At 45.9% G+C, this 15,012-nt stretch overlaps 1 protein-coding gene across 1 annotated transcript; it reads right to left on the bottom strand.

Annotated features, from left to right (window-relative positions):
* Positions 1 to 604: 604 nt before the first annotated feature.
* LOC112241857 (zinc finger protein 501) lies at positions 605 to 13,333 on the bottom strand. Its single transcript, XM_042315234.1, has 2 exons — positions 12,746 to 13,333; positions 605 to 2,217 (listed from the first exon to the last, which is right to left on the bottom strand). The coding sequence occupies exons 1-2, from the start codon at positions 13,074 to 13,076 to the stop codon at positions 1,301 to 1,303; spliced, it is 1,248 nt and encodes a 415-aa protein (XP_042171168.1). The 5' UTR covers positions 13,077 to 13,333; the 3' UTR covers positions 605 to 1,300.
* Between the last annotated feature and the right edge of the window lie 1,679 nt (positions 13,334 to 15,012).

The following is a 15,012-nucleotide window of genomic DNA, read 5'->3' as shown; positions in this document are numbered from 1 at the left end:
TTCATATCCTGTACCCAACCCCTAAACCAGGTTCATATCCTGTACCCAACCCTACCCCTAAACCAGGTTCATATCCTGTACCCAACCCCTAAACCAGGTTCATATCCTGTACCCAACCCTACCCCTAAACCAGGTTCATATCCTGTATCCAATCCTACCCCCTCTTTATTTTTATTATCTTCTTTACATATTTTAAACCAAATACAGTTTGTTTTCATGAAGTCAAGCCAAAGACAACAAGAAACCATGAACTACAATGCCCCTCACCCTTGTCCAACCCCAAACCTGATCTGGAAACCCAGACGACGGAACAAAGCCCTGAGCTGTCCCTACAAGACCTGATCTGGAAACAGAGAAGAAGGATAGAGGAGGGAACGAGATCCTGAGCTGTCCATACAAGACCTGATCTGGAAACAGAGAAGAAGGATAGAGGAGGGAACGAGATCCTGAGCTGTCCCTACAAGACCTGATCCAGAAACCGAGAAGAAGGATAGAAGAGGGAACGAGGTCCTCAGCTGTCCCCACAAGTCCCAAAGTTATTTGTCTCTCAGGAAAATGGTTATTAAAAATACATTTTGGAGAAATATTTAAAAATAAACACAAAGACTGAATGGGGGCTTTAATGCCACATTCTCTAAGATACATATCCATCACATATGTAAACAGTAGATCACCCTTAACAACATATAGCTTTACCTAGCAGGGTCTTGTAGATGACCTGGAGCCAGTGGGCTTCACAACATATAGCACTCAATTAACAACATATAACACTCATTTAAAAAACCCACAAAAAACAGAGTCAGAGTAAAAAAAAAAGACTATTTAATCACAGTGTGTGTGCGTACATAATCTACATAAAAACTGCCACACTCCATATTCAATTCATGTTTTGGGATTTAAAAAAACAAAAACATACTAATGTATTTTGAGTAGGTTTTCTCCAATTTGATTTCATATGGAAATAAGAGCATAAACAAAATGACAAAACACATATTTTCAGTAAAAGATGAGAACAAGTGTGGGAGCAATGTGTCTGTTACATCATGAATTGTAATTATGTGTGAAATATCGCTCTCCACACTGGGAGCATGGGTAAGGCTTCTCCGCTGAGAGGGTAACCTCGGTCTTTCAGGTGCCTAAACTGGGTAAATATCTTTCTACACTTGAGAGCATTCATAACATTTCTCTCTCGTGTGGGATTCTTTCATGTGATTTCAGTTGCCTTAACCAGGTAAATGTCATTCCACACTGGGAGCAGCGGAAAGGCTTTGCTCATGAATCTTCAGGAAGCCTGATGAGGTTAAACTATTTCCACACAGATCAGTGATGTGGATTCTCTCCTGTGTGTCCACTCATGAGATTTCAGGTTACTTAAGCGGTTAAAACGCCTTCCACACTGGGAGCATTGGTAGGGCTTCTCTCCAGTGTGTGTTCTCTCATGCTCTTTTTGTTGCCTTAACGTGCTGAAACTCTTTTCACATTGGAAACAGTGGTAAGGCTTTTCCCCTGTGTGCACTCTTTCATGTTCCTTCAGGTTACTTAGCCGCTTAAAAGTACTACCACATAGAGGGCATTTGTGAGGCTTATCTCCGGTGTGTATTATCTCATGTGATTTCAGGCAACTTAACCGTTTACATCTCTTTCCACACTGGGAGCATTGGTAAGGCTTTTCTCCTGTGTGTATTCTATTATGTATTTTCAGGCTCCCTAGCTGGGTAAAACTCTTTCCACACTGGGAACATTGGTAGGGCTTCTCTCCGGTGTGTGTTCTCTCATGCGCTTTCAGTTGCCTTGACCAGCTAAAACGCTCTTCACAATGGATACAGTGGTAAGGCTTTTCTCCTGTGTGTACTCTTTTATGGTCCTTCAGGTTACTTAACCGCTTAAAAGTATTACCACATTGAGGGCATTTGTGAGGCTTATCTCCTGTGTGTATTATCTCATGTGATTTCAGGCAACTTAACTGTGAAAATCTCTTTCCACACTGGGAGCATTGGTAAGGCTTCTCTCCTGTGTGTATTCTATTATGTATTTTCAGGCTCTCTAACAGGGCAAAACTCTTTCCACATTGGGAACATTGGTAGGGCCTCTCTCCAGTGTGTATTCTTCCATGCACCTTCAGTGTCCGTAATTGGGTAAAACTTTTTCCACACTGGGAGCAGTGGTGTCGTCTTGCTGGTTCAGACGTCTCTGGTTCCTCTGAGTCTGGTCTCTCTCCTGGCAAAGACAGAGTGTTTATTTTAACAGAGAGATCAAGGTTGTATTCACTAGAAACTAAACACAAGCAAACAGGCCGAAATGGGGAGGGACGACTAGCGGAACTTGTCCAATAAGAAATGCTTGTTTCTGCTTTCCATTGAAAAACATTTTGCTACGGTGTGCACAAATGAATACGGCCCTGAATGAAACCGCCACATGATAAAACTGTATTCCTGTGAGGTTGAATATCAGATCCCTCAATAACCTGAGGCCAAGTTAATCACTAGGACAAAGACAAGCAGTACAACAGCTGGAAACAAAGTGTCATCTCGAAAAGTAAGCCGCCTCCCACCCCCCACACTCTTTGTAGCTTTAAAGGAGGACTGAACGCAGCAATTCCACATGTGTTTTCTGGTGCTCATTATGAAAAATGTGATTTGGGTCTTGGGGATGTGGTTGGGGGTGTGGTTTCAATGTGTGAGTGTTATGTTGAAAATCATACCCTGGCAGTTACTGTTGCTCCAAATTCACCATAGCAACAAGATAGCCACTACCACTTCCTTAAAATAGGCTAGTCAGAATGAATCTAAGCTAGATTTGTACGTTTTTGCTAAGGTCTTCGTCACATAATTTTACATCCAGCTAAGGTGTTTGGTTCAGTATTTCTCATGTTAAAAAATGTGCATGGAAAACTAGTCAGTGCAGTGCAGTGCATACAGTAAGTTACGACGGACCGATTTCTGAGAACACGTTTATAACATCATCACCAGCAAGCTGTCAAACTACTGTTAATAAAGCACAAGCTGCTACACACTGTTTATCAGTGCCTTGCTAGCTAGCTAAATTCCCTGTTTATCAGTGCCTTGCTAGCTAGCTAAATTCCCTGTTTATCAGTGCCTTGCTAGCTAGCTAAATTCCCTGTTTATCAGTACCTTGCTAGCTAGCTAAATTCCCTGTTTATCAGTGCCTTGCTAGCTAGCTAAATTCCCTGTTTATCAGTGCCTTGCTAGCTAGCTAAATTCCCTGTTTATCAGTGCCTTGCTAGCTAGCTAAATTCCCTGTTTATCAGTGCCTTGCTAAATTCCCTGCAGTGCCTTGCTAGCTAGCTAAATTCCAGTGCCTTGTTTATAAATTCATCAGTGCCTTGCTAGCTAGCTAAATTCCCTGTTTATCAGTTTAGCTAGCTAAATTCATCAGTACCTTGCTAGCTAAATTCCCTGTTTATCAGTACCTTGCTAGCTAAATTCCCTGTTTATCAGTGCCTTGCTAGCTAGCTAAATTCCCTGTTTATCAGTGCCTTGCTAGCTAGCTAAATTCCCTGTTTATCAGTGCCTTGCTAGCTAGCTAAATTCACTGTTTATCAGTGCCTTGCTAGCTAGCTAAATTCCAATGTTATTTGTAAATGAAGCTAGAAAATAGGTAGACACATTGAGCAGCCATGATACAAATCAGCTTATCAAGTCACTGGCTTCAGACACATTTAGTTATTTACAACTTTCTCACTATATCTACTACCAGAGTGAGAGACTGTCTGGCAGTGTTTGATTGCGAACAATTTCACAAAACAGGCAGCCAGACACAAAATGGTCACGAATGGGTTTAGAATGTTTAGAATTTTGGAATATTGACAAGTGGCAGTTGGGATACAAGTGAGCATTGTCTCAATACTTGTTTTGCTCAAAAGAGTCGCAGACTCGAGGTAATAAATATAATTGCCGCCAGCCAAATTGAACATTACACATGTATTATTTTTAAACATAACTAATAAAAAGCATTATTTTGCTCATGGAGATACCCGTCAATGTTAATGCATTCAACCTGTCAGTCTATGGGTAAATTTGCATCATTTAGCGGAACGAAATTGCCACGTGTGTGTATTTTCTTTAGTCGTCAAGTGTCTTATCACACGCGCACAGCAAACAGAGCCTATGGACGGAATATCTCCTGTCAGACAGAGAGCATACAGAGCCTGTCAGACAGAGAGCATACAGAGCCTGTCAGACAGAGAGCATACAGAGCCTGTCAGACAGAGAGCATACAGAGCCTATGGACGGAATATCTCCTGTCAGACAGAGAGCATACAGAGCCTGTCAGACAGAGAGCATACAGAGCCTATGGACGGAATATCACCTGTCAGACAGAGAGCATACTGCCTATGAACGGAATATCACCTGTCAGACAGAGAGCATACAGAGCCTATGGACGGAATATCACCTGTCAGACAGAGAGCATACAGAGCCTATGAACGGAATATCACCTGTCAGACAGAGAGCCTATGGACGGAATATCACCTGTCAGACAGAGAGCATACAGAGCCTATGAACGGAATATCACCTGTCAGACAGAGAGCATACAGAGCCTATGAACGGAATATCACCTGTCAGACAGAGAGCATACAGAGCCTATGAACGGAATATCACCTGTCAGACAGAGAGCATACAGAGCCTATGAACGGAATATCACCTGTCAGACAGAGAGCATACAGAGCCTATGAACGGAATATCACCTGTCAGACAGAGAGCATACAGAGCCTATGAACGGAATATCACCTGTCAGACAGAGAGCATACAGAGCCTATGAACGGAATATCACCTGTCAGACAGAGAGCATACAGAGCCTATCAACGGAATATCACCTGTCAGACAGAGAGCCTATGAACGGAACCAGAGCTGTTGCTGAGAGCCTGCTTCTGCTCTTTAACCAGCTTGTTGCTGCTGGAGTGAACCATCTGCTTTAATAAACCCAGACACTGAGCAACAATTCTAAATGCAATCACATGAAAAATAATAATAATAATAATTACAATTAAAAAGATCTACAATTGGTATTTCTCAACTGGTAATTCAAGCGCACCTCCCATTCAACGGTAGGCAGACTTGCAATGTGAGCTGGAGGCAGTATCCATTTTGAAAACATATACCTAATTGTCACGTTGTCTGGCACCACATTTCCCTAACTGAAACAATGCCACATTCACAACTATCCTTAATGTATATATATATTGGAATTCAGGATTCATTTTAAAAGTTTAAGTCGGAAATTACATGTATTTCAGCCATTACAGTAGGAGGGAAAGTCTCAAAAAAGACTTTCCATATTTCATGGCTTTTTGAAAGAGCTCTCAGAGCTTGTTCCTCCACTCACAGCTGTCCCCCAGTGTTAGTTATAACATGGATAGGCATATCGAAGGAAAGGCTTGGCTGAACACAAACCAAAAACATTTAAGATTGTGATTTTCATTATTACATCAGAGAGGAAAACAACCGTTATGGATGTTACAGACGGACAGACATTCAGATCTTAAATATTTCTTGATTCAAATCTATCATAACACATTGGCTTACATTTGGCATATTTTTAAGTAGATGGGCAAAACAAGTGACCTAAGAGACTGAGCGTCGTTATCAGTGCCAGGCGGGCCTGATCCAGTGTCTCAGAAACGGCCTCCTGGGCTTTTCACGCCTGACAGTGTCTAGGGTTGGAGGCAAAGGAAGATCTGACCTGGTACTAGATGGGTGTACCTAATAAATTGGCCGGTGAGTGTCTCTTCATTGTTAATGTTCTCTAAAAATAAGCGTGTTAGTTATAACATGGATAGGCATATCGAAGGAAAGGCTTGGCTGAACACAAAAACATCAATTTTTTAAGATTGTGATTTCCATTATTAATTCAGAGAGGAAAACAAGGGTTATGGACGATACAACCTTCGTTATGGACGGTACACCTGTCATGACGTTGCCCTCTTTGGGTACAGCGAGCACCATCCCCCCTCTCTCTATACTCCCTACACCAGGCTCTGTTAGGCAGGTCATAAAATCCTGTAGGAGATTCTCTCCTCATGGCCAGAGTATAAGAGAGAGTGAGTTTTCATAGAGAGAACAAAGGAATTTCTTCCACCTCACAGAACTCGAGAACTGATCAATATTCCTGTTCTGGAGAATGTATAAAAGGTCGGTGAGGTAGCCAGCTACGAACTGGTCCGTTTGGTACAATTTTGTGAAACTCATGAGAGACAATACAGCCACATTACCATAACCCTGTTTATACAAGAGTCTCAGTTGTGAGGCTTGCATCTAATTGTGGGTATAAAATGAATGAGTAGAGATGAAACTATTTGTGAAACAATGTGATGCTATGTAATGATGTTGATGTGAGAGAAGTGTATTTCTGTTTAAAGTTTCACTAAGTCATTGGCCCGCCCCCAGGAGCACAGACAGGACCTGGTGTCATGGGACCAGCTGGTGTCTGGTGTCATTGCCCCCCCCCAGGAGCACAGACAGGACCTGGTGTCATGGGACCAGCTGGTGTCTGGTGTCATTGGCCCGCCCCCAGGAGCACAGACAGGACCTGGTGTCATGGGACCAGCTGGTGTCTGGTGTCATTGGCCCGCCCCCAGGAGCACAGACAGGACCTGGTGTCATGGGACCAGCTGGTGTCTGGTGTCATTGGCCCCCCCCAGGAGCACAGACAGGACCTGGTGTCATGGGACCAGCTGGTGTCTGGTGTCACCCAGCCCCCATTGGGACAGACATGACCTGGTGTCATGGGACCAGCTGGTGTCTGGTGTCATTGGTGTCATGGGACCAGCTGGTGTCTGGTGTCATTGGCCCACCCCCAGGAGCACAGACATGACCTGGTGTCATGGGACCAGCTGGTGTCTGGTGTCATTGGCCCGCCCCCAGGAGCACAGACAGGACCTGGTGTCATGGGACCAGCTGGTGTCTGGTGTCATTGGCCTACCCCAGGAGCACAGACATGACCTGGTGTCATGGGACCAGCTGGTGTCTGGTGTCATTGGCCCGCCCCCAGGAGCACAGACATGACCTGGTGTCATGGGACCAGCTGGTGTCTGGTGTCATTGGCCCGCCCCCAGGAGCACAGACAGGACCTGGTGTCATGGGACCAGCTGGTGTCTGGTGTCATTGGCCCGCCCCCAGGAGCACAGACAGGACCTGGTGTCATGGGACCAGCTGGTGTCTGGTGTCACTGGCCCGCCCCCAGGAGCACAGACAGGACCTGGTGTCTGGTGTCACGGGACCAGCTGGTGTCTGGTGTCATTGGCCCACCCCCAGGAGCACAGACAGGACCTGGTGTCATGGGACCAGCTGGTGTCTGGTGTCAATGCCCCCCCCAGGAGCACAGACAGGACCTGGTGTCATGGGACCAGCTGGTGTCTGGTGTCAATGGCCCCCCCCCAGGAGCACAGACATGACCTGGTGTCATGGGACCAGCTGGTGTCTGGAGCACAGACATGACCTGGTGTCATGGGACCAGCTGGTGTCTGGTGTCATTGGCCCCCCCCAGGAGCACAGACATGACCTGGTGTCATGGGACCAGCTGGTGTCTGGTGTCATTGGCCCGCCCCCAGGAGCACAGACAGGACCTGGTGTCATGGGACCAGCTGGTGTCTGGTGTCATTGGCCTGCCCCCAGGAGCACAGACAGGACCTGGTGTCATGGGACCAGCTGGTGTCTGGTGGCATTGGCCCGCCCCCAGGAGCACAGACAGGACCTGGTGTCATGGGACCAGCTGGTGTCTGGTGTCATTGGCCCGCCCCCAGGAGCACAGACAGGACCTGGTGTCATGGGACCAGCTGGTGTCTGGTGTCACTGGCCCGCCCCCAGGAGCACAGACAGGACCTGGTGTCTGGTGTCACGGGACCAGCTGGTGTCTGGTGTCACGGGACCAGCTGGTGTCTGGTGTCACGGGACCAGCTGGTGTCTGGTGTCACTGGACCAGCTGGTGTCTGGTGTCACTGGACCAACTGGTGTCTGGTGTCACTGGACCAGCTGGTGTCTGGTGTCACGGGACCAGCTGGTGTCTGGTGTCATTGGCCCGCCCCCAGGAGCACAGACATGACCTGGTGTTATGGGACCAGCTGGTGTCTGGTGTCATTGGCCTGCCCCCAGGAGCACAGACAGGACCTGGTGTCATGGGACCAGCTGGTGTCTGGTGTCATTGGCCTGCCCCCAGGAGCACAGACAGGACCTGGTGTCATGGGACCAGCTGGTGTCTGGTGTCATTGGCCCGCCCCCAGGAGCACAGACATGACCTGGTGTCATGGGACCAGCTGGTGTCTGGTGTCATTGGCCCGCCCCCAGGAGCTGGTGTCTGGTGTCACGGGACCAGCCCTTTTCTATGTTCTGAATAAAAACCCCACCTCGGGAATTTATCTTGCGACCAGCTTATACCTCGATAACCACAAGAGGGCTAAGGTTTCAGACCAGTAGCTCATCACAGAGGGCTAAGGTTTCAGACCAGTACCTCATCACAGAGGGCTAAGGTTTCAGACCAGTACCTCATCACAGAGGGCTAAGGTTTCAGACCAGTACCTCATCACAGAGGGCTAAGGTTTCAGACCAGTACCTCATCACAGAGGGCTAAGGTTTCAGACCAGTACCTCATCACAGAGGGCTAAGGTTTCAGACCAGTACCTCATCACAGAGGGCTAAGGTTTCAGACCAGTACCATCACAGAGGGCTAAGGTTTCAGACCAGTACCTCATCACAGAGGGCTAAGGTTTCAGACCAGTACCTCATCACAGAGGGCTAAGGTTTCAGACCAGTACCTCATCACAGAGATTTAAGGTTTCAGACCAGTACCTCATCACAGAGGGCTAAGGTTTCAGACCAGTACCTCATCACAGAGGGCTAAGGTTTCAGACCAGTACCTCATCACAGAGGGCTAAGGTTTCAGACCAGTACCTCATCACAGAGGGCTAAGGTTTCAGACCAGAGGGCTACCAACAGTACCTCATCATGAGGCTAAGGTTTCAGACCAGTACCTCATCACAGAGAGCTAAGGTTTCAGACCAGTACCTCATCACAGAGGGCTAAGGTTTCAGACCAGTACCTCATCACAGAGGGCTAAGGTTTTGAGTAGAGACCATGCATTTCTCTAGCTGAATTCTTAACCACGTGGTTAAACTCTTAGACTATCTAACCGACAGAATAAGAACAAATCTTTGATACTAATTACTGGTCTGCAGCTAGGAATTCGGTATCATTGAACGCAAAGACCGACAACCGCCAAAACATCTATTCTATAACGACATTGCTGAATGTTACTCTGAACTATCCATTCTAACCACGGCAGAGAGAGAGAGATCTTGGCGACACACCGAGCGTAAATATATATATGGATTGCAATTATTCCCGAATGGTTGAGCGTTCATGTGCAAAGGATTAGCATTTCAATTGTTATAATTATCAACTTTGTAGTGTCTTATCTCAGTCGACCCCCATTTCCCTTTTGTCCACCAAGCCGCGATACCGGTTTAGCACACTAGGGCACATCCGCTATCATTTCCTTGTAACTATATCGGTTGTTTGTTTATGCATTTCTGTGATTTATTTAGTTAGTAAATAAATTATTTAAGACAATTGATGTATGGATGACTCATAGTGAAGACTGGGTTCATGCAGATAACCAACAATTTATGACGTTCAGAATGAGACTAACGTGAGGTAAAGAATAATTAATTTATAAGAAGACTAATTGATCAGATATTAAAATATCTTAAAGTTATTTAGGAAAATTATAACTTTAATCTGAATATATTCCTTGGTGCCCCAACTTTCTAGTTAATTACAGTTACACGATTAAGTAGTTTAATCATGTAATAATAATAATTACAGAGATTTTTTTATAAAGATTCATCTTCAGTTTAATGATTTCAAAGACACAACACACCCTCCGCTGTGGACGCTACACCCTCCGCTGTGGACGCTGTGGACGCTACACACCCTCCGCTGTGGACGCTACACCCTCCGCTGTGGATGCTACACCTGCCGTTGTGGACGCTACACGCTACACCCTCCGCTGTGGACGCTACACCCTCCGCTGTGGACGCTACACCCTCCGCTGTGGACGCTACACCCTCCGCTGGGACGCTACACCCTCCGCTGTGGACGCTACACCCTCCGCTGTGGATGCTACACTGCCGTTGTGGACGCTACACGCCACCCTCCGCTGTGGGCGCTACACCCTCCGCTGTGGGCGCTACACCCCTCCGCTGTGGGCGCTACACCCTCCGCTGTGGGCGCTACACCCTCCGCTGTGGGCGCTACACCCTCCGCTGTGGGCGCTACACCCTCCGCTGTGGGCGCTACACCCTCCGTTATGGACGTTACAGACAGACGGACATTCAGATCGTAAATATTTCTTGATTAAAATCTATAACAACACATTTCTTTACATTTGGAATGTTAAGTAGTAGTACCTTAGGTTTGCATAATTATAGGTAGGGCTGGGCTATATGGCCTAAAAATCACATTAAAAAAACATTTAACTTATTGGTGTTTTATTATATCCAAACTGGCCAGTTTATTAGGTACACCACCGTGTTCACAAAAATCGCTCCTACAGACAGTGTGGCCGTGGCTTGCTATATAAAGCAGGCAGACAGGCATCAATGAAATCAGTTATTGTTCGATTGAACGTTAGGATGGGAAAATAAGTGACCTAAGAGACTTTGAGCGTCGTATGGTCGTCAGTACCATGGGGGCCGGATGCAGTGTCTCAGAAACAGCCTCCTGGGTTTTTCACGCATGACAGTATCTAGGGTTTACAATAGAATGGTGTGACAAACAAAAACAGAATCCAGTCAGCGGCAGTCCTTTGTGGGCGAAAAGAGCTCGTTGATGAGGTCAAAGGGCTGCGGGTAGCCTAGTGGTTAGAGCATTAGACTAGTAACCCAGGTGTAAGTGGGTGGCAGGTAGCCTAGTGGTAAGAGCGTTGGACTAGTAACCCAGGTGTAAGTGGGTGGCAGGTAGCTTCATGGTTAGAGCGTTGGACTAGTAACCCAGGTATAAGTGGGTGGCAGGTAGCTTCATGGTTAGAGCCTTGGACTAGTAACGCAGGTATAAGCGGGTGGCAGGTAGCCTAGTGGTTAGAGCGTTGGACTAGTAAACCCAGGTGTAAGTGGGTGGCAGGTAGCCTAGTGGTTAGAGCGTTGGACTAGTAACCCAGGTGTCAGTGGGCGGCAGGTAGCCTAGTGGTTAGAGTGTTGGACTAGTAACCCAGGTGTAAGTGGGCGGCAGGTAGCCTAGTGGTTAGAGCGTTGGACTAGTAACCCAGGTGTAAGGGGTGGCAGGTAGCCTCGTGGTTAGAGCGTTGGACTAGTAACCCAGGTATAAGTGGGTGGCAGGTAGCCTCGTGGTTAGAGCGCTGGACTAGTAACCCAGGCGTAAGGGGGTGGCAGGTAGCCTCATGGTTAGAGTGTTGGACTAGTAACCCAGGTGTAAGTGGGTGGCAGGTAGCTTCATGGTTAGTGCCTTGGACTAGTAACCCAGGTATAAGCGGGTGGCAGGTAGCCTAGTGGTTAGAGCGTTGGACCAGTAACCCAGGTGTAAGTGGGCAGCAGGTAGCTTAGTGGTTAGAGCATTGGATGAGTAACCCAGGTGTAAGGGGTGGCAGGTAGCCCCGTGGTTAGAGCGTTGGATGAGTAACCCAGGTGTAAGTGGGTGGCAGGTAGCCTAGTGGTTAGAGCGTTGGACTAGAAACAGAAAGGTTGCAAGATTGAATCCCCGAGTAGAAAATGTAAAGATCTGTCATTCTGCACCTGAACAAGTCAGTTAACCTACTGTTCCCCGGTAGGCCGTCATTGTAAATAAGAGGTTGTTCTTAACTGACTTGCCTCGTTGATGAGGTCAAAGTAGAACGGCAAGAATCGTGCGGGCGACAAAGAACGACATCTCAGAATGCACAACTTGTCATGGATAGACTATTGCAGCAGACAACCACACTGGGTTCTATTCCTATCAGCTAAAAACAGGAAGACGCGGCTAGCAAACACCCACAGACTTCCTGCTGGTTAGCAACTCCCTTCAAAACTACTCGCAGAGACATACAAATTATAGCCATGAGTTCATCCGACTCTGGGAAAGTAGATAAAGGGGCCTCATTACCAAAATCACAAAGGATAATAATTTATGTGGTTTCATTTGGAAATGAACTTAATTTGTGCATTTCTCAAGTTGACCTTCCCACATAATCGACCACAGACTTTTGCTAATATGTTAATTCTCCCCAAAAAGCTTGTTGATTTCATGTAACGTATTTGTTTTATGTCTCCAACATGCCAATATTTAGAATTCTGATTTCCTGGGTATTTTTTAAATATATATTTTTTTACCTTTATTTAACTAGGCAAGTTAGTTAAGAACAAATTCTTATTTTCAATGACGGCCTAGGAACAGTGGGTTAACTGCCTGTTCAGGGGCAGAACGACAGACCTTGTCAGCTCGGGGGTTTGAACTTGCAACCTTCCGGCTACTAGTCCAACGCTCTAACCACTAGGCTACCCTGCCTCCCCTGGGTATACACTCAGCCCAAGGGGTACTACAGACAAACACATCAAACATTGTATTTATATTGTCTGTGCATTCTGTGAGATTACATTTGCACTCAAAATCACAACTTTAATGTCCTTAACTTCAGTAGAATGACCCTTCAAAATAACATCAGTTCAGCAGAAAGAGATATTCAGGGACATCGGTTCAACAACTGCAGAGTTTGTGCCCCTTTGTTTAAAGACACTACTCACTGGTGTTAATCAGATCTCCATTCTGCTCTTCTTCCTCCTCCAATGTGACAGTAATCTCCGCATCCTCCTTCACTCCAAAAACGTCTTCCTCTTCTTTCACCGTGACAGTCGTCTCTTTCACTGTAAAAACTGCACCCTCTTGTTTATCTTCCCCCTCCTCTTTCACTGAAACGTCTTTCACTGTAACAGCCTCGTCCTTTACTTCTTGTTTAACAGTGACAGCCTCCTCTTCCCTTTCCTCTTTCACGAGAGCGTTTCTCTCCGTCCAGCAGTCCTCCTCTTCAGCGGAGGTGTGGTAGCTTTTTGAAGTCATTGTCGGGGATGTTAGCATTAGCGACTAACCTATAGCTACTGCTACCTTAACCAGACAGCTAGCTGACCAACACCAACGTAAATGTGATATTAAAAGGGGTAACTAGTAGATACGACAGACGTGTGTTTAAAATGGTAGCTAATAATAACCAAAAACGTACAAAGGGCTGAAATGTTCCGCTACGTTGGCTAGCAAAGCTACTGAGGTCGCAGTTGTGGTTGAAGAAACTTCCCGTCCATTAGATTAGACGTCACACAGGCAGCATTGCCTGGAATACGTCATTCGCCTTCTGCTGACCAGAGTGGGTAACGCAGTTTAGGAAAATACGATGCACTTTATTTTCAGACAAAAGGTTAATTTGTCATTTATTTAATTAAAGAGTTAAATGTTAAATGGAAATGTACAAACAGAAGCATGTGTTAATAGGTGCATATATTGAGTCCCGAGTGGCGCAGCGGTCTAATGCACTGCATCTCAGTGCTAGAGGCGTCTCTAGTTCCTGGTTCGATCCCGGGCTGTATCACAATCGGCCATGATCAGGAGTCCCATTAGGCGGCACACAATTGGCCCAGGTCAGGGCAGGGTTTGGCTGGGGTAGGCTGTCATTGTAAAATAAGAATTTGTTCTTAACGGACTTGCACAGTCAAATGAAACCATAATAAAACATTTGGAAATCAGTCAAACAAACATATAATATCATAATAAGCAGAGATATCTATACTGCTCCTACATGGTGTAACAATACATAATGTAGTTTTGGCAAGTCGGTTAGGACATCTACTTTGTGCATGACACAAGTAATTTTTACAACAATTGTTTACAGACAGATTATTTCACTGTATCACAATTCCAGAAATGTACATACACTAAGTTGACTGTGCCGTTAAACAGCTGGGAAAATTCCAGAAAATGATGTCATGGCTTTAGAAGCTTCTGATAGGCTAATTGACATCATTTGAGTCAATTGGAGGTCTACCTGTGGATGTATTTCAAGGCCTACCTTCAAACTCAGTGCCTCTTTGCTTGACATCATGGGAAAATCAAAAGAAATCAGCCAAGTCCTCAGAAAAAAAATTGGTTCATCCTTGGGAGCAATTTCCAAACGCCTGAAGGTACCACGTTCATCTGTACAAACAATAGTACGCAAGCATAAACACCATGGGACCACGCAGCCATCATACTGCTCAGGAAGGAGATCAGTCCTGTCTCCTAGAGCTGAACGTACTTTGGTGCAAAAAGTGCAAATCAATCCCAGAACAACAGCAATGGACCTTATGAAGATGCTGGAGGAAACAGGTACAAAAGTATCTATATCCACAGTAAAACAAGTCCTATATCAACCGAGTCCTATATTACCTGAAAGGCCGCTCAGCAAGGAAGAAGCCACTGTTCCAAAACCGCCATAAAAAAGCCAGACTACGGTTTGCAACTGGACATGGGGACAAAGATTGTACTTTTTGGTGAAATGTCCTCTGGTCTGATGAAACTGTTTGGCCATAATGACCATCGTTATGTTTGGAGGAAAACGGGGGAGGCTTGCAAACCGAAGAACACCATTCCAACCGTGAAGCACGGGGGTGGCAGCATCATGTTGTGGGGGTGCTTTGCTGCAGGAGGGACTGATGCACTTCACAAAATAGATGGCATCATGAGGTAGGAAAATGATGTGGATATATTGAAGAAACATCAAGACATCAGTCAGGAAGTTAAAGCTTTGTCGCAAATGGGTCTTCCAAATGGACAATGACCCCAAGCATACTTCCAAAGATGTGGCAAAATGGCTTAATGGCTTAATAAGGACAACAAAGTCAAGACAACAAAGCCCTGACCTCAATCCTATAGAACATTTGTGGACAGAACTGAAAAAGTGTGTGCGAGCGAGGAGGCCTACAAACCTGACTCAGTTACACCAGCTCTGTCAGGAGGAATGGGCCACAATTCACCCAACTTATTG

This window comes from Oncorhynchus tshawytscha, unplaced genomic scaffold, assembly GCF_018296145.1.
Source record: "Oncorhynchus tshawytscha isolate Ot180627B unplaced genomic scaffold, Otsh_v2.0 Un_contig_2917_pilon_pilon, whole genome shotgun sequence".
Taxonomy (NCBI): domain Eukaryota; kingdom Metazoa; phylum Chordata; class Actinopteri; order Salmoniformes; family Salmonidae; genus Oncorhynchus; species Oncorhynchus tshawytscha.
This window is presented reverse-complemented; position numbering and strand designations above follow the sequence as displayed.